This window comes from Anomaloglossus baeobatrachus, chromosome 6 (genome assembly GCF_048569485.1).
Source record: "Anomaloglossus baeobatrachus isolate aAnoBae1 chromosome 6, aAnoBae1.hap1, whole genome shotgun sequence".
Lineage (NCBI taxonomy): Eukaryota > Metazoa > Chordata > Amphibia > Anura > Aromobatidae > Anomaloglossus > Anomaloglossus baeobatrachus.
The window spans coordinates 332,132,202-332,152,348 of record NC_134358.1 but is presented as its reverse complement, the minus strand read 5'-3'; the positions used below and the strand labels follow the sequence as shown (position 1 = coordinate 332,152,348).

General features: G+C 46.1%; 1 protein-coding gene across 1 annotated transcript in view; it reads right to left on the bottom strand.

Annotated features, from left to right (window-relative positions):
* Positions 1-20,147, bottom strand: part of SDHA (succinate dehydrogenase complex flavoprotein subunit A) — a 130,853-nt gene that overhangs the window by 29,166 nt on the left and 81,540 nt on the right. Inside the window, exons 9-13 of the mRNA XM_075314948.1 lie at positions 17,463-17,658; positions 16,417-16,588; positions 16,038-16,156; positions 4,013-4,124; positions 1,691-1,821 (exon numbers count right to left, since the gene is read on the bottom strand). Of these exons, the coding sequence (XP_075171063.1) occupies positions 1,691-1,821; positions 4,013-4,124; positions 16,038-16,156; positions 16,417-16,588; positions 17,463-17,658 (730 nt within the window). The remainder of the gene's footprint in view (positions 1-1,690; positions 1,822-4,012; positions 4,125-16,037; positions 16,157-16,416; positions 16,589-17,462; positions 17,659-20,147) is intronic.

Here is a 20,147-nt window from a genome sequence, read left to right as displayed (position 1 = left end):
AAGAGGAGAAGCCGCCAGAGCAGTGTGACAGGTGTGCAGCGCTGCGCCCGTGATCGGTGAGTATGAGAGAGGGGGTGAGAGGGAGAGATTTTAAACGATTTAGATCGTTCTGCTGGACATGCTGAGCATGCTCAGTAGAACGTGACAGAATCCTTCAGCGTATTCCGCCGCTTAGCGCATTGCGGCGGAATCCGCCACCATAGACAATCATTAGACACCTTGGCGGATTCCAACGGAATGCGTCAAGGTGCGTTGTTTCAACGACACCAAAAATGCTACATGCTGCGTTCACTCCGCACGGCGCTCAGTCAAAATAACGATTCAGCGTCGGCCAGCGGTTGCAACGCAGACACTTGCGTCACAGTGCGTTGTCAATACATGTCTCTGGATTGTGATGAACGCAAGTGTGAAAGCACCCTAAACTGTGAGGCCAACAGAAGGTGAGTATATGACAGTGGGCTTAGATTTAGGCCCTGTGCACACTAGAAAAAGGATTTTTCTCAAGAAGCTTGAAAGTCTGAAAATTAGCGCACTTGCGTTAAAAAAACGCACCAATAATGCATGCACTTTTACCGCATTTTTGACACATTTTTGATGCATTTTTTCCGCAGGTTGGTCCCTGCATTTATTTACCATTATCTATGGCAAAAAAACATCGGTACCTGTAGAAAAGTGACATGCTCTCTCTTTTTCTAAAGAAATTCTGCAGAAAGAATGTTGAGAAAAAAACGCAGTGTGCGCACAGCTATTTTTTTTCCATAGGTTTTGCTGGGGAATGTCTGCAGAAAGGTTACAACCATTTTCTCAAGAAATTTCTGCAGCAAAAAACACAAAAAAAAAAACGCGGGTAAAAATGCAGTGTGTGCACAGGGCCTTAAAACGCTACACCAGTGCTTTAAAAAAAAAAAAAAAAAAAGCAAAAAAACACTGGAGTGGTGCTTTATATGAGGCTGCAGTAGATTGACAGCAGGATTTAACATCAGTGATCAGAGCTCAGCCATACACCAGCACCAGATATGTACTATTTATGTACGGAACATGTTGGGGGGGGGAGATTTAAATAAGCTAGTCAGCTAGCACTGTTCACACTGCATTGTTGAGTGCTCCAACACAGGGAACACTCATCTGCCAAACACAAACTTGATTGAAATAGAAGGGATCAACATGGATGCTAATAAATCAAATAGGCGTTATTAAAACTAGATCATTCATTGGACATGTATTAATGAATGAATATATATATATATATATATATATGCTAATTGTAATAGGAAAAACTCAACAATCAGTTGATTATTTTTTAGTGATGCAGAAAGTATAACTAGAGTTAACTAGAGTTGAGCGGATCGGTTATAATCCGGGTCCGACGGATCCGGATCGGGTTGCCGCCAAAGTCCGGATCCGAGGTTATGTAAATGAATTGGGAGTCGGATCCGGGACGAGAGAGTGAGAGTGAGAGTGAGAAAGAAAAAAAAAAGAAAAACAAAAAAAAACGGATCCGGATCGTGCACCCCGAATCCCGGGTAGTGGTCGGACTCTGATCGGACCCTCGAACCGTGTGGATCCGGATTATTCAGATCCGGGTCCGCTCAACACTAAGTATAACTAATAATTTACATGAAAGTCAGGATTATTTAATCTAAGAAACATTCAAGAAAGCGGGTTTACATCCATCTCACATCAATCTTACCTTATAGTCCTCTCTGGCATGAGCACCACGACTTTCTTTACGTGCTTCAGCCCCATAAATAGTCTGAAGTGCATTGAGCATTAAGTTTTGTAATTCAAGTGACTCCACCAAATCACTGTTCCAAACTATTCCTAAAAGTAACGATTAAAAAAAAAAATGATTATATTTCTTTTCATTCTCATACAAGAGCAAATTCCAGCTGCTCATTAGAAACAGGAGCGGAGGGTGACGGGGTGGCCAAATGATACATGGCAAAGCATGTGGTTGCAGTCTTCAAATTGATTATTGTAAATAACGATGCTTGAATACAGCTAATGGATGCATGGTTTTGCTTAGTGTCCATGACCTTACGCCACTTAAAAGAACAAAAAAATGTGGATTGCCTTAATAGTGTTTTCACATTTCACACATGAAAACCAGATCTTATAAATGAATGGAGTTTCACTTTCAAAAGAAAAAATATGAATGGACAATAGAGCTAAACCTTCTGTAAATATGTTGCAACGTCGCAGCAAATTTGAGTGGAATTCTAAAAAGGTACAGATTTTAATATGTGAACATACACCTGATGGTATAACTTTTTGGTTTTTTTTTTACTTTAACACCTTCAGCCCCGGGGCACCTTCCGTTTTTGCGTTTTTGTTTTTTGCTCCCCTTCTTCCGAGAGCCGTAACTTTTTTTATTTTTCCGTCAATCTTGCCATATGAGGGCTTGTTTTTTTGCGGGACAAGTTGTACTTTTAAATAAAACCATAAGTTTTACCATATGGTGTACTGGAAAGCAGCAAAAAAATTCCAAGTGTGGAAAAATTGCAAAAAAAGTGTGATGGCACAATAGTTTTTGGGATGTTTTATTCACGGTGTTCACTATATGGTAAAACTGATGTGTGGGTATGATGCCTGTGTGGGTTCGTAGACACCAAACATGTATAGGTTTACTTGTATCTAAGGGGTTAAAAAAAATTCACAAGTTTGTCCAATAAAAGTGGCGCGCGTTTTGCGCCATTTTCCGAAACACGTAGCATTCTTATTTTTTGGGATCTATGGCTCAGTGACAGCTTATTTTTTGCGTCTCGAGCTGATGTTTCTAATGGTAGCATTTTTGCGCAGATGCTATGTTTTGATCGCCTGTTATTGCATTTTGCGTAAAACTTGCGGCGACCAAAAAACGTAATTTTGGCGTTTGGAATTTTTTTGCCACTACGTCGTTTACCAATCAGATTAATTGATTTTATATTTTGATAGATCGGGCATTTCTGAACGCGGCGATACCAAATGTGTATATTTATTTATTTTTTAACCCTTTAATTTTCAATGGGGGGAAAGGGGGATGATTTGAACTTTTAGGTTTTGGTTTTTTTTTAATTTTTTAAAACTTTTTTTTTACTTTTTTTATTTTATTTTACTAGTCCCCCTAGGGGCCTATAGCGATCAGCAATCCGATTGCTGATCGCTATCTGCTGATTACAGCTATACCGCTGTAAACAGCAGAAATAGTCACTTTCTTTTTTCCTCTGCTCCGTGCCGAGGAAGAATGAAAGTGAAACTTCATAGCAGCAGGCGTCATCACATGACCCTGTGCTACGATGGCAACCACCGAACGTCACGTGATCACTCACGTGACGTCCGGAGGGGGCGGCGGTAAGTAAAAAACATGGCCGCGCGCATATAGATCTCGCTGCCAGAGTTTGGCAGCGAGATCTAAGGGGTTAATGTTCCGGGTGGAATGCGATTCCACTCGGAACATGTAGGCACACATGTCAGCTGTTGAAAACAGCTGATGTGTGCCGATCCACGCCGCCTGCCCGCGGCAGGGGGCGGGGCTTACCGGGACACGATCCATGACGGAAAGATCCGTCCATGGTCGTGAAGGGGTTAATTGGATGGTTACCATCTTTCAATTCAAGCAATGGCTTCCGGTCATTAGTACATCCACAAAATTTTAAGGATTTGGAGGTTTGCTTTTCAGGTCCTACACCCACTAGACGACTGTTTCCCAAACTCCAGTGCCTACAGCCCCCCCAACAGATCATGTTCTCAGAATTTCCTAAGTATTGCACAGGTGAGAGAACCTGCAACAATTTCTGATGCCTTTATAATAATTCCAACACCTGTGTAAATACTACGGAGAACCACGAAAACGATCTGTTGGGGGACCGTGAGCACCGTACTTTGGAAAATCCTTCACTAGGCCAAAAACTAAAATCTTGTACAGTCTACGTTGCGCCTTTTGCCTAGTCAGTGACTTACAGAAGAAACAGAAATATTGGTACTGAAATGATGTAAAACCAAATACCCCCAAAATAATACCAGACTGCATTACCTCTGTCATATGTTTTGATGTCATCCATGCAAGCGTTGACTGCACTCAGCTTTTCACACCCTTCCTGTAGTACAGAACCGGTCCGGAATACAGCAGCATGAGCCTGCATGGTCTGAAGCCAAAAATTATTATGAGCTCTTAAACCAATACTTCATTTCTCTACAATTCTATGACACTATATAAACAAGAAATGAACAGCCAAAAGGAAACAGAAAAAAGAATTTTGTTTAGTTACCGTAAATTCTTTTTCTTATAGTTCCGACATGGGAGACCCAGACCATGGGTGTACAGCTTCTGCCTCCGGAGGACACACAAAGTACTACACTAAAAAGTGTAACTCCTCCCTCCGAGCATATACACCCCCTGGATGACCACATCTAGCCAGTTTAGTGCAAAAGCTGAAGGAGGACATCCACCCACAAGTAGAGATAGAGTAAAACCCGGAATAACCGGAACCTCTGTCTACAACAACAGCCGGTGAAAACACACGGAACAAGAACTGCCAACAGGCAACAGGGAGGGTGCTGGGTCTCCCATGTCGGAACTATAAGAAAAAGAATTTACGGTAAGTAAACAAAATTCTCTTTTTCTTCATCGTTCCTTATGGGAGACCCAGACCATGGGACGTCTCAAAGCAGTCCATGGGTGGGAAATAAACAGAAACTGAGAAGTAGGCAAAACCTAACTTCACAAATGGGCGACAGCCGCCTGAAGGATGCGTCTGCCCAAGCTCGCATCTGCCGAAGCATGAGCATGCACTTGGTAGTGCTTCGAAAAGGTATGCAGACTAGACCAAGTGGCAGCCTGACAGACCTGCTGAGCCGTAGCCTGGTGCCTGAAAGCCCAAGAAGCACCGACAGCTCTGGTCGAGTGCGCCTTAATCCCCGGCAGGGGGGGGCACCTGAGAACATTGGTAGGCATCGGATATGGCCGACCTAATCCAACGAGCTAGGGTCGGTTTAGAAGCCGAGAGACCCTTGCGCTGACCTGTGGTCAGCACAAAAAGAGAGGTGCACCGCCTAAGGGCAGCGGTGCGTGACACATAGATCCGGAGCGCCCGCACCAAATCTAAAGTATGCAACGCTTTCTCAAAGCGATGCACAGGGGCCGGACAAAGGGAAGGCAATGAAATGTCCTGGTTAAGGTGGAAAGGAGACACCACCTTAGGGAGAAAGTCCGGAGTCGGACGGAGAACCACCTTGTCTTTGTGAAAAACCAAAAAGGGTGACTCCGAAGAGAGCGCAGCCAAATCAGAGACTCTCCTGAGAGAAGTTATGGCCACCAGAAAGACCACTTTCTGTGAAAGACGAAACAAAGAAACCTCCCTAAGAGGCTCAAAGGGGGTTTTCTGTAAAGCCGTGAGGACCAGATTGAGGTCCCAGGGATCCAGAGGCCGCCGGTAAGGCGGAATGATGTGAGATGCGCCCTGCATGAAGGTGCGCACCTGGGCCAGTCGGGCGATACGCCGCTGGAACAACACTGACAGAGCCGAGACCTGTCCCTTGAGGGAATTGAGGGATAGTCCTAGCTGCAGACCGGACTGTAGAAAGGACAGGATGGTCGGCAAGGAAAACGGCCAAGGAGCATGGCCGGAAGAGCGACACCAGGACAGGAAAATTCTCCAAGTCCTGTGGTAAATCCTGGCCGAGGAAGACTTCCGAGCCTGAGTCATAGTGGAGATGACCTCGGAAGGAATGCCTGAAGCCGTCAGGATCCAGGACTCAAGAGCCACGCCGTCAATCTGAGAGCCGCAGAATTCTGGCGGAAAAACGGACCTTGTGAGAGAAGGTCTGGGCGGTCCGGGAGATGCCACGGCACCTCTACGGACAGACGGAGCAGGTCTGGGTACCAAGCTCGCCTGGGCCAGTCTGGAGCAATGATTATGACCCGACGGCCCTCCATTCTGATCTTGCGCAGGACTCTGGGCAAGAGAGCTAGAGGGGGAAACACGTAGGCCAGACGGAACTGGGACCAATCCTGAACCAGCGCGTCCGCCGCCAAGGCCTGAGGATCGTGGGAGCGAGCCACGTAAACCGGGACCTTGTTGTTGTGCCGGGATGCCATTAGATCCACTTCCGGAGTGCCCCACTTGCGGCAGATTGACCGGAACACTGCCGGATGCAGGGCCCACTCGCCGCTGTCCACGGTTTGACGGCTGAGATAATCTGCCTCCCAGTTTTCTACGCCTGGGATGTGGCCTGCGGATATGGTGGACTTGGAGTCCTCCGTCCATTGAAGGATGCGTTGAGCCTCCAACATTGCCAGGCGGCTGCGTGTCCCGCCCTGGTGATTGATGTAGGCAACTGCTGTCGCGTTGTCTGACTGGACTCGAATGTGCTTGCCCGCCAACAGGTGGTGAAAGGCTACGAGAGCTAGGAGCACAGCTCTGATTTCCAGCACATTGATCGAGAGGGCTGATTCGGACGGAGTCCAAGTGCCCTGTGCTCGGTGGTGGAGAAACACTGCTCCCCAGCCGGATAGACTGGCGTCCGTGGTGAGAATCACCCAGGACGGGGCCAGAAAGGAGCTGATGCATGGTCAGCAGAGTCCGGGACAGCTGTCCCATGGAGTCGGCAAAGGACTGGGAGATAGCTTTAGAAAACGATGCTACCCAAGCCGGGGGTTCAGCCACCGGGGCCGGAGCAGCCGGAGGGACCCCTGGGGAGACTCCAAGCTGAAGCACCACCATGTTAGAGCAGGCATCACAATGTGGATATGTGCTCGGTTCAGGCAGTATGAGCTGACATGCAGTGCATATAGAGTAAAGCCTTGCAGCCTTGCTCCTAGTGAGAGACATGCTGCTGAGGTGGAGGCTCTGCAGTAAAGAACACACTTCAGAATGACCCCCAGAGAGCGTATAATAAAGTCCACAACCAGAGGTTGTGGCTTACCAGCCCGTTTTGTGTGCCCTCCGGATTCCACAGCTTGGACCCCCAGACAGATGCAGAGCTGCAGCAGCCAGCGCCGATCAGTGTGTAAACGCTGATAAAATGGCGCCGGAATGAGGAGGGGGGGCGGGGTTTAGTCCAAGAGCAGGAACCGGAGGGCCAAGGGGATATACAGGGGAGGAAAACATCTCCTCCGAGAGGAGTGTCCTCCCCTCTGCTGAATGGTCGTTGGGCAGCGCCGCACTGTCCCCCTGCATTACTGACATGCAGGGGCAGTGAAAACGAAACTAGGCCGCAGCCGAAGCCGGGGCCTAAATTTTCTCATGCGGCCGACGAGCAGGCACCCTCGGCACGGTTCTCAGGAGAAAACCAGAGAACCGGCCGGAAATCACAGCACAGTGACATAACACACTCTCCCCACAATAAATGCACAAGGGACCCTTCAATAACGTCTCAATACTTAGCTTATGAGACGCAGGGCCAGGTCCCTGAGGGGTGAGCGCTCCGTCCGGCAGGGTCCTGAAAGGGCTGCGGATGGAGACCGGTCTCCTGCAAAGCAGAGAGAACCGTGATGGCTCCCACTTCAAGCCAGAGCCCGAGGGATGGTGAAGGAGCGCGGCATGTAAGGCTCCAGCCTTGTAAATCAACCTTAACAGCACCGCCGACACAGTGGGGTGAGAAGGGACATGCCGGGAGTCCAGCTTGGACACGCTTTTCTTCCAACTCTTTGAAATCAAAAATCAGATGAGAATGCATGTGTGTGTGACCTCCTGAACACAAAGCATTGAACTGGCTAGATGTGGTCATCCAGGGGGTGTATATGCTCGGAGGGAGGAGCTACACTTTTTAGTGTAGTACTTTGTGTGTCCTCCGGAGGGAGAAGCTATACACCCATGGTCTGGGTCTCCCATAAGGAACGATGAAGAAAAACACTTTAAATGGTTTATATATTGTATAATAAATGTGAATTCTCAAGTTTGAAAGAACGTCTATCAATCAAGAGGATGGGAAATAACTTTCCGTTCAAATGGTGACCCCTAGCAATCCCAGAATCCAGGGCCCCACCTGCATAGATTGGTAGTTGATCATGCATACCGAAACTCCATTCAAAGAGTTTATCGTGGACCTTTTTTTTTTATTATATAAAATGGGCCTAAGCACTAACAGGCAGGTAGTTGCCAACAATCTGCCTATGATGCCCATCACCGATCTCTGCCAGCACAGAGGAGTCACAGATCACTCCTGCTGACAATTCAGCGGCTTCTGCAGAGGTCATGTTGAGAGACAAGTGGCTTCTTTTCCACTTTGCTCTGTTGACGGGGTGAGACTGCTGATGCCATACTGAAGACAGCTGACTCCCTGCTACATAACTATGGGAAGCCGGCTGTCAATCAGCATGAAGCCAGCAGCCCAGAAGAAGAGCTGCTCTGTTGACATGGAGCAGCTGAATCGCCAGCAATGACAAATAAGTGACCACTCTGAGCTGGCACCAGGTACAACAGGCAGGTTTTGTCTATTAGCAACTACCTGGCCTGTTAGTTTTTAGTCACATAGTAAAAAATAATCCGGAATAACCTTCAAAGGGAGCACTGGAGATTGCTGCCAAACACACAGACTGATCAGCTCGGACACAGGATCGTCCCTGCATCATTACACGAGAACAACGTTACGATAGGTCGAAACGAATTCTGTGTCGCATCTCCCCATATCCCCACCTGTCTATCACTTGTCAGTACCCATTTGCATGAAAACTTTGAAGAGTGCGGTGAATTGTGTAATTGAATACTACTAGGGACTCTACATCAAATCTACCAGCACCTCTAATCCAGTTGTGTGCACACTAATTAATCTTGACTCTTAAAATGTATAATTGAGACATTTTAATGTTCACTTAAGGAGAGACATAAAATTTGGGATTCCGAGATCTCCTCCCAATTAATAGTGGGAACAGCAGCTCCCATTTCTTTCATCTTCCGTGAAGCAGAACCAATACCTATTGATCGCATGTATATGTACAGGGCTGATATCAGACCCTGCGGACCTTTTAACTTTAGAATACCTATCAATGGGAAGGTAGATATGGTCACCAATACATCTTGTGAATGCAAGAGCAGACCTTAATTGAAATTCTCATTAGCATATAACCCAATGGTATCCATCCGATCAGCTATAGATATGCCTTTAATAGTGGCGTGTAGAGTATTCTAATTGCTTCGGCTATTGAAGCCTTAGCTAACAAAGCGGGGGAGAGGGGACAGCCCTGATGAGTTCTTCTTTCAAGCGAGAAGGATGCAGATGTAAAGCCATTCGCCATTACCTTAGCTTTATGGGCTACATATAATATACATATCCATTTTTTAAATTTTGGGCCAACACCCAATTTTTTGAAGACATGCAGCCAGAAATGGCCATTCTACTGAACCAAATGCCTTCATGGCGTCAAGTGAAGCTAATGTCCAGCTGTTCTCAGACTGTAGTGAACTGCATTAGCTACCGATTGCACTGTTCTGATATTTATAGAAGTACTCTTGCCTGGCATACACCCAGTTTGGTTTGGATGTAAAAAATCTAGGATCACTTTATTGAGTCTCATAGCTAGAATCTTCGTAGAGACTTCATAACCAACATTTACTAAAGAAATAGGTTGATAAGATCCACAATCCATAGGATCACTCCCTTCTTTTAATAATACAATAATATTAGCTTCATTAAAGGAAGTATTAAACACTCACCCTGGGACACTTGCAAATAAAAAAAAAAAAAACTCTAGAAGGTTGGGAGTTAAAATCTTCTCATAACTAACATATCATTCCAGTGGGAGCCCATCTGGGCCTGGTGCTTTACCGGAGGCCATGTCACCCAGGGCCATGCTAATTTCCTCTAGAGTGCTATCTGCATCTAAAAAGGTTTGTGGACTCTCACTTAGAGTAAAGGTCCAGTCACACTAAACAACATCGCTAGCAACATCGCTGCTAACGAACAACTTTTGTGACGTAACAGCGATGTTGCTAGTGATGTTGCTTTGAGTGACATCCAGCAACAACCTGGCCCCTGCTGTGAGGTCGTTGGTTGTTGCTGAATGTCCTGGGCCATTTTTTAGTTGTTGCTCTCCCGCTGTGAACTTGAAGCACACATCGCTGTGTGTGACAGCGACAGGGCAACAACTAAATGTGCAGGCAGCAGGAGCCGGCTTCTGCGGACTCTGGTAACCACAGTAAACATCGGGTAACCAAGAAGCCCTTACCTTGGTTACCCGATATTTACCTTCGTTACCAGCCTCCGCCGCTCTCAGCTGCCAGTGCCGGCTCCTGCTCTGTGCACATGTAGCTCCAGTACACATCGGGTAATTAACCCCATGTGTACTGTAGCTACTGTAGCTAGGAGAGCAGGGAGCCAGCGCTAAGCAGTGTGCGCGGCTCCCTGCTCTCTGCACATGTAGCTGCAGTACACATCGGGTAATTAACCCCATGTGTACTGTAGCTAGGAGAGCAGGGAGCCAGCGCTAAGCGGTGTGCGCTGGTAACCAAGGTAAATATCGGGTTGGTTACCCGATATTTACCTTAGTTACCAAGCGCAGCATCACTTCCACGCGGCGCTGCAGGCTGGGGGCTGGTCACTGGTTGCTGGTGAGCTCACCAGCAACTCGTGTAGCCACGCTCCAGCGATCCCTGCCAGGTCAGGTTGCTGGTGGGATCGCTGGAGCGTCGCAGTGTGACATCTCACCAGCAACCTCCTAGCAACTTACCAGCGATCCCTATCAGGTTGGATCGTTGTTGGGATCGCTGGTAAGTTGTTTAGTGTGACTGGGCCTTAAGGATTGTAAATCTGATAAGAATGTAAGGCAATCATCTATCTTAAGCCCTTAATGACCACAGGATGTACTGGTACATCCTAAGCCATCAAGGGGTAATCACCTCCGACGGCTACAGGCAGTCGGTGGTGATCCCCACACATGTCTGTTGATTTGTACAGCAGACATGTGTGGCTCGCAGGCGCAGGTGGATCTACGATCCATCCATGCCTATTAACCCCTTCAATCCTCGCCGCAGTAAATGTTCTCTCACCCGCTGCCATCGGAAGTCACGTGACATGATAACGTGGAGCCGATGTTGCCATGGTAGCACAGGGTCATAATATGACTCCTGTAGCTCTCATGAATCACTTCCTGTAACAGCTGGCCGAGTGCTGGCTGTTATGAGACTTGAGCATTTCTAGTGACCTCAGCTGTGTAGCTATGATCAACAGGAATGAATGAGCAATCAGACTGCTGGTCCTTATAGTCCCCTAGGGGGACTATTAAAATAAAAGAAAATAAAAGTAAAAGAAAATAAAAAGACCTAAAAGGTTCAAATCACCCCCTTTCGCCCCATTAAAATCAAAGGGTAAAAAAAAAAAAATAAATAAATAAATACACACATTTGGTATCGCTGTGTTCAGAAAAGTCAAATCTATCAAAATATAAAATCAATTAATCTGACCGGTAAAAGGTGTAGCAGAAAAAAAAAATTCCAAACGCCAAAATTATGTTTTTTGGTCTTCGCAAATTTTCCGCAAAATGCAAAAACAGGCGATCAAAACGTAGCATCTGTGCAAAATTGCTACCATTAAAATAGTCAGCTCGAGAAGCAAAAAATAAGCCATCACTGAGCCATAGATCTCGAAAAATGAGAATGCCACTTTTTTTTTGACAAACTTGATTTTTTTTTCAAACCACTTAGATAAAAGTAACCCTATATATGTTTAGTGTCTACGGACGCGTACCGACCTGAGGCATTACACTGACACATCAGTTTTACCATATAGTGAACAAGTGAATAAAATATTCCAAAAACAATCATGCAATCGCACTTTTTTTGCAATTTTTCCGCACTTTGATTTTTTTTGCCATTTTCTAGTACACTATATGGTACAACTTATAGCTTCATTTAAATGTACAACTTGTCCCACAAAAAAAAAAAAGCCCTCATATGGCAAGATTGAAGGAAAAATAACAACGTTACGGCTCTCGGAAGAAGAGGAGGAAAAAAAAACACGAAAAACTGAAAATGGCCGGTGGTGAGGGGGGTTAAAAATCAATGCTAGGAACAGCCTAGGAGGGGCTCCTGGAGGTGGGGGTTTAGCTGGGTCTCTATGGGCCCTCTCGACCGCAAACATAGGAGAGAATTAGTCCATCAAATTAGATTTAAGCCAGGTAACAATAAATTGTTCAGGATGTTGACCTTCAGCTCTTTCAGGTAAACCTATTACCTAAATATTATTGTGGCAAAATCTGTTTTAAAGCTCATCCATTTCTTTACGCCATGCGTCGGCTGACCCAGCCACCTTGTTTAGTTTGGTCGCCATACGTTAAAGTTGTCCTCCAAGAATGACATTCAGAGATACGACCACTTAGTGCCTGTATATCTTGATGTAAAAATCCCACGTCCCTCCGTACCTCCCTGATTTTTCCCGTCATTGATCACTTACAAACTGAGATGGCCTGTAGTAACTGCTCTGAGACTTGGCATATGGTTAGGTTTTCCTGTCCTTCCTCCATCTCATCCTCAGACATTTGCCCTATCTGGTGCTCCAGGGTCTTTGTGGAAGAAGCACCACCCCTTAATGTTCAGGTGTCCTCTGTTTGGTTTATTTTGCTGCAGTAAAGCCTTTATTCCTGCTCATCCCAACATAAACTTAAGTGTAACTTGGAGGAGAATATATGGTAGAGTCTACAGATTATCTATCAAGACCACACCACCCCACAGCGCCTCTTCTACATTCTGTCTGCGTATGGTACGTGGCTAGGGTTTGCGTACTTCAGTGTGTCATGTGTGCAAAGGTATAATTGCATAAGACATGACTACTCAGAGCCAATAACCCTGTGTCCAGAAAATGGCACCTATTCCCTTTATGAGGGATAATTCCTCAGCCATGTCCACCTTCAAGGAGCGTTTTGTCCAGAGGAGGTCAGGGCAGGGATAAAACCCTCAGGTTGGTGTTCAGTATAGCAGGCGTTCCATTCCAAACACTATAACTATGCCCGAGTTCTGTATTGTTTAGTATAGCAGGTACGTAAGCGGAACTGCCTAGCGTATGCAGGTTGCGGCAGTGTGGAGCCCGCATCACTGCCTCTGAGAAAATGGTGCCAGCTCACCCAATGGGGAAGTGGTGGTCAACTATCACAGTGCCTTTGTCCTTAACTCCTACCATCTGAATGCATGGGGACCTTTATTTTATTTCCAGATTACAATGCCTTACTTCCCTGGCTGGGATCCATTCAGGGGACTTATATTGCAGGAGTTACTCAGATGAAGGTCTGCAGTAGCAGAGTCAGTCTAGGACCAAGTGACTATCTTGCAGCAGGGCAGCTCCTGGTCACTAATGAAAATAGATAGTTGGCTAGCTGCTGAGAGGTCAGCTCCAGGATACAGGAGTAGGGCTGACAGGGGGTTAAACAGCTTGGGAGATTAACGCCGGAGGTACCCGTTTACCCCTTATTCATTCCGTAGCGCCAGGATAAAGCCCCAAGCCAGTGCTGTTCCCCAACATGTGTACAGCCAGGACACCACAATGCATAGCAGGTCAGTAGTTCAATACAGACACCCCTTTGCTGCCCAGGTAAAACCTCACTCCCCCAGGTGATGTCTTGGTAAAGGGGGAGGCCAGGGAGATGAAAAATTGGCAGGATGGCAATCAGGATAATCGGAGCTCCTCTCATCACAAGAGCATAGCCCCACCCACCTTTATAAAAGGATTTTATACAGATTTCTATAAGACAGAATCTTGTGTTTTCGGATTTAACTTGACAAAAGGGATCTGCACGTGGACCCCAATGTAAAATCTTCTTTGCTGGGTCTTTAATGCTATTGGTTCTCGTATGGGCCAAAAGAACTTTTTTGGGCCTCCTGGACTCCAGGGCCTAGATGTTACTATTACAACAACTACAGCCACTAGATCTACGCTCATGATCTTATGGGATAAAGTGCCACTTCCTAAGAATGGCTGGCATCGACAGCAAAGGACATCTGAACTTTGTTTATGCTTATAATATAGCCCAACTCACTAAAAGATCTGTTGTGACCCCAATTTCATGTACACATTCTGTCTAAACGTGATACGCCCATAAGCACCCTTTTCTGGTTTATTTCCACTATGCTGTCTACTAATCTCTTCAAGGAATCGCAGGTAGCGCAGCTCCCCGAGGAAGGTCACGAAACGTGCGCGTCGGAGCACGCCACGTCGGGTAGTTAACACATATGGGTAAGGGTTTCACATTTATTACGGCTTTATAACTTTAAACTCAGCTGGTAATTTGCCTTGTTGCTGAACACATACTAAGCTGTTGAATGTGAAACTGAGCACATCGCTCATTATGTCTATTTACTGTCAGCAGGTCTGCCTTGCATTCCTTATCTTTACTGTATAATTTAATTAGACTCACCCCCTGGGCTCACGGTTTTGGCGATCTGCCCTGTGGTATTACATCTATCAGCTGTTGTTTGTGAAACTGAGCTTATCGCTCTTTTATGTTCACTAACAGTGGGTCTGCTACTTTGCATTCCTTTATTGTACAGTTAAACTAGATTTATCCTCCGGGCTCACAGCTTTGGTTTGGCATCAGCCTTAAGCATCGCTGTTTTCCTGCAGGTGGATCTAGTTTAACTCCTCACTGTCTGACACAGATCACTCAGTATGTTTATTTACTATAGGCAGGTCTGCTTTGCATTCCTTATCTTTAACTAGATTCACTCCCTGGGCTCACGGCTTTGGCAATCTGCCCTGTGGTATCACATTTATCAGTTGTTGATAGTGAAATGGAGCTTTTCACTCATTTATGCTTACTAAAGGCCCCGTCACACTAAGCAACATCGCTAGCAACATCGCTGGTAACGAACAACTTTTGTGACGTTGCTAGCGATGTTGCTGTGTGTGACATCCAGCAACAACCTGGCCCCTGCTGTGAGGTCGTTGGTTGTTGCTGAATGTCCTGGGCCATTTTTTAGTTGTTGCTGTCCTGCTGTGAAGCACACATCGCTGTGTGTGACAGCGAGACAGCAACAACTAATGTGCAGTGAGCAGGAGCCGGCTTCTGCTGAGGCTGGTAACTAATGTAAACATCGGGTAACCAAGAAGCCCTGTCCTTGGTTACCCGATATTTACCTTTGATACCAGCCTCCTCCGCTCTCACTGCCTGTGCTGCCGGCTCCAGCTCTGTGCACATTTAGCTGCAGCACACATCAGGCAATTAACCCGATGTGTGCTGTAACTAGGAGAGCAAGGAGCCAGCGCTAAGCATTGTGCGCTGCTCCCTGCTCTGTGCACATTTAGCTGCAGCACACATCGGGTTAATTAACCTGATGTGTGCTGTAACTAGGAGACTGGGGGCTTGTCACTGGTTGCTGGTGAGCTCACCAGCAACTCGTGTAGCCACGCTCCAGCGATCCCTGCCAGGTCAGGTTGCTGGTGGGATCGCTAGAGCGTCGCAGTGTGACAGCTCACCAGCAACCTCTTAGCAACTTACCAGCGATCCCTATCGTTGTTGGGATCGCTGGTAAGTTGCTTAGTGTGACTGGACCTTAACAGTGGGTCTGCTATTTTGCATATCTTTACTGCACAGCTAAACTAGATTCATCCTCCGGGCTTACAGCTTTGTTTTTGCATCAGCCTTAAGCATGGCTGTTTTCCTGCAGGTGGATCTAGTTTAACTCCTCACTGTCTGACACACTCGGACATTGGGGTGTTTTTCTATGGCTATTATAACATCTCCTTATATACAGTTACCTTGCTGATACCTTTATTCAGCTGTTTTCCCAATGTGTACTACCCGATTTTTTATGGTTCCTGGTATTTTCCTGACATTAACCTGATTGTTTCATAAAAATGTATATATAAAGACAAACTTTTTTCCTCTTATGCCTGTAATTGTATACTAATAAAATTTCATTGGATTATTTGCAAGAGGTTGTTATACTGTGCATTATTTTTGATTAATCGATATCCTCACTAGTAGAAACCCCTGTTCTCTCTTGTTTTCCTCTCTTCAAGGAATGCAGCTCAAGGAAATGAAGCTTTTTACTTTTACAAGCCCATCCACAGAAATAAATAGAGAGCATAAAGTTACAATCATAAATGATCAAATCAACAGTGTTCAGTAATACCTTCTGCATGTTAATTCTTAACTCTGAAGTTCTTGTGCTTCCACTGGCAAACCGCAATCTATCCAGATTTGCAACAGACTCCTCTCCTGCATTAGCTTTGATAGATGTTAGCGTCTCTCCTAGAAATCATGAATGGCAATTATATTTAAAGTCATTTTAGGGTGGACAAAATATTATTTGTTAATCCAGTAGAAAGGTGAATTAATGTCATTATATACGGCGATGCACAAATTATTAACAAATTATGTGAAAAAAAAAATGTTTGACTTCACTTACTTTAAATAGATGCAATGTATGTTTTGCAATCAATTTTTAAGAGAGTGAAGTAATTTCTGGAAACAAAATGTAAACTAAATACCAATAAAAAGCAAAGGCATACCTGGCTTAGAGGACTCTGCTATGCTAAGAGCACAGGCACGACCAAACACAACCAAATCTAGGAGGGAGTTTGCACCAAGTCGGTTAGCACCATGTACAGAGGCTGAAGCTGCCTCACCACATGCGTACAGTCCTGGAACTACTTTGTCTTTACCGTTCTCATGGATAATCACCTGCAAGAAGAAATTTTATTTCCATATTAATACCAAATACATGTCTAACATACGTACTTGCAAGTTACGTTTTGATTTCCAAGATATGGGCTTTAAAATCCACCACATCTCATTTTAGAACAGTGAAGAGCATTATGTCTGACAAACTTAAAGGGAACCTGTCACCTAAAATATGCGTTCTGACTTATCAGCAGACGCATGCTTGCCCTAATTACACCTCTCTACCCATCCCTGTGTTATAAAATTGTATAATATGAAGTAACAAAAAACAATTTATTACCTTCAAATTTCCTATGTAAATAGCAGGGAATATGGTCACAGGAGCGGCGCCTTGCCCTGCATACTTTCCGTGGTATCATGCCCCTGTGGGCGTGATATCATGGAGTCACGTGAGTAACATCACCGTCGCTCATTCTATCCTGCGCACGTTTACGCTTACTATTGCGGCAGGCATCTCTTCCGGGTTCTCCTTGTCAGTTTCAGACACGCACTGCGCATGCGCAGTGTGCGTCTGAAGCCGGCGTGTGAAAACCCGGAAACGAAGCCTGCCACAATGCACTCAGGATAGAATGAGCGACGGTGACGTTGCTCATGTGACTCCATGGTATCACGCCCACAGGGGCGTGATACCACAGAAAGTATGCAGGGCAAGTCGCCGCCCCTGTGACCATATTCCCTGCTATTTACATAGGAAATATGAAGGTAATAAAACGTTTTTTAATACTTTCATATTATACAATTGTATAACACAGGGATGGGTAGACAGGTGTAATTAGGGCACATATGTGTCTGCTGATAGGTCAGAACGCATATTCTAGGTGACATGATTCCTTTAAGAAGAGAACACAAAGTGGATCACTTGCAATGAGCTTACTTGTCCTTTGAAATTAGTTGGGATGCCTCCCATGTTATAATGGACCGTGGGCAGGACAGGTATAGGCTCCTTCGTGACATCAACACCGGCAAAGATCATTGCAGTCTCAGAAATTCCTGGGAGACGAGTAGCCAATTGCTGAGGTGGAAGATGGTGAAGCTGGAGGTAGACATGGTCTTTATCCAGCCCGCAACCTCTGTAAAGAAAGACAAGGTTTGTGGAAGAAATAAAATGTATAAAGTAGCCTGGAATGAAGACTTTCCAACAGCAAAACCACCAAAAATCATATTTGCTTGCAAGTAACCACATAAAAGGGTTTTTTTTTGTTGCAGTAAACTTCTGTCCCGCTTTGTCCAATGCTGCAGCCAATAAGTGAGCCTAGTGGCTCATTCCGTCAACTTTGGCAGACCCGCTGATGCTCATCTATTAGCTGCAGCATTGTCGACAGGAAATCATTGGTGCAGACAATAACAGGCACCGGGAGCAACAGCAAAGGTTGAGTGCATAATTTGATTGTATAGAGAGAAAAAAAAAAAAATTACGGAGTGGCAGGGGTTTACCAAAATCCCTTTCAGAACCAGGTGATTGCAGGTTTTCAATGCAATTTTTATTTCATTCTCCACAATCTAAGATTTGACTTTAATTGAAGTAAAGAGATGGTGGCTCCTGTTTCTGCATGATAAACTGCAGTTTTCATAGGTACTACTTCAGGGTACGCATACATGTAACAACTATTTAAACAATACTTTTCTAGTTAATTCGCTGAGCTGATAGAGGGAGCACCCAGCCTCTACCAAGAATGATTTTTGATCGCAGTCGTTTTGAGTTTTATTTTAGCATACGTTTGCCACAGTCTTGTGGGTGCACTAGGCAGTATCCAAGAGGTCACTCAATAGTATTGAGGACCAGCCAGCGACACTTCAAATTTATTCATGTTGTTAACTGGTTAATCCAAATATCTGTCTTCTTCAAAAAACATACCACAAAAAATTCAGAAAGCAGTGTTTTACCTTGGCTGCTCTTTTGCCTACATGACATGGAAATGGACAGATTGTTGGCAGGATATTTTTTTATTATTTGAGATATGTAAAAAAAAGCACAGAGTAAAACCATCAATAATCAATAAGAGGATAACTTACAGATTCCTGGGGGTCTGACTGCTGTGACCCCAACTAATTCGAACAATAGGGCTCTGAATAATCCAATCTGGATGAAGCAAAAGTTGAGTTTGCACACTGCCACGCCATTCATTCTCTATGAGACCTTCAGAAAGGCCGGGGCCACACGGGGCACTAGTGCGATCCTCGCATGACACTCAGCTCCCGTTGGCAGCACAGCAGGAGCCAAGTGTCATGCGAGTGTCCCTGCGACTGAGGTCTGACTGTGCGAGCGGACCTCAGCTGCTGGGGGCGGGCCGGCTCTGAGGAGGGGCGGGCCAGCGCTGCAGAGGGGAGGGATTTCTCTCCCTCTCCTCCGTAGCCGGCTATTGCGATTCTCGCTCTGCATGCGCGGTACACCGGTGTACCGCGAGTGCAGTGCGATTTTTCTCTCGCCCCTGTGAGACTGTGACCGGGGTTATCTATGACGGCCGGTATGTCTCGCCCCGGTTGTGCTCACTCCATGATGGAAAGTAGATCCACTCCAGGGTTAATGCTGTTTCCTTACAGGCTGAAGGAAGGGTTAAATGGAAACAGGAACGAGGGCAGGTGTGCCGGGTGTGGGGGAGTGAACAGAACTCCCTGAGCTCTCTGCTGGAGAGGCACATGTATTTTGTTATGGACTTTTGTTTGGACATTAAAACCGTGTGCTGTGAACCTTAATGCCTGGATCCCGTGTCTTCTGCTGCGCAGCCGACCGTGCTACCTCACATATGGTGGAGAATCGGCGGGCATTACAGCCGGTGAGGTGTAGCATCCATCCCTGGTGACCCAGTAGCACATGTCCTGGATTCGAGCGGCTATACTACAGCCCAAACCCGGCGACGCCATGGAGGACATACTAAGGCAGCAGCAACAGACTAATGCACAGCTACAAGAGGCTAATGCACAGCAGCAACAGACCAATGCACACCTGCTCCGGGCGTTGGAACGTCAGCAGCAATCCTTGCAAATGCAGGAAAAAAGGCACCAAGAACAGATGGTTCTCCTGGCCAAGTCGATCCGTGCCGGACCGGCAGCAACAACCCCGGGACCGGGTGACGACGGCAGCGTCCGGAAAGCGGTGAGACAAGCGTTACAAAAGATGACCCCGGGTGATGATGTGGAAGCGTTCCTGGCGGTGTTTGAGCGGGTGGCCGAGCGGGAAAAGCTGCCGACCCCCCAGTGGGCTGAGGTATTGTCGCCCTATCTGACGGGGGAACCCCAAAAAGCGTACCTGGACCTCTGTACCGAGGACGCCATTGACTATGTGACCCTGAAAGCCGAAATACTGGCTCGGTTGGGGGTGAATACCTATGTACGGGCTCAGCGGGTAAATCAGTGGTTCTATGAGGAAGCCAAACCCGTACGCTCCCAGGCCTATGACTTGTTGCATCTTGTAAAAAAGTGGTTGCAGCCTGACACTCTGAGCCCGGCGCAAATGGTGGAAAGGGTAGTAGTGGATCGTTTGGTGCGCACTTTACCCGTCACCGTTCAACGGTGGGTCGGACAGGGTGACCCGAGTATCCTGGACCAATTAGTGTCCCTG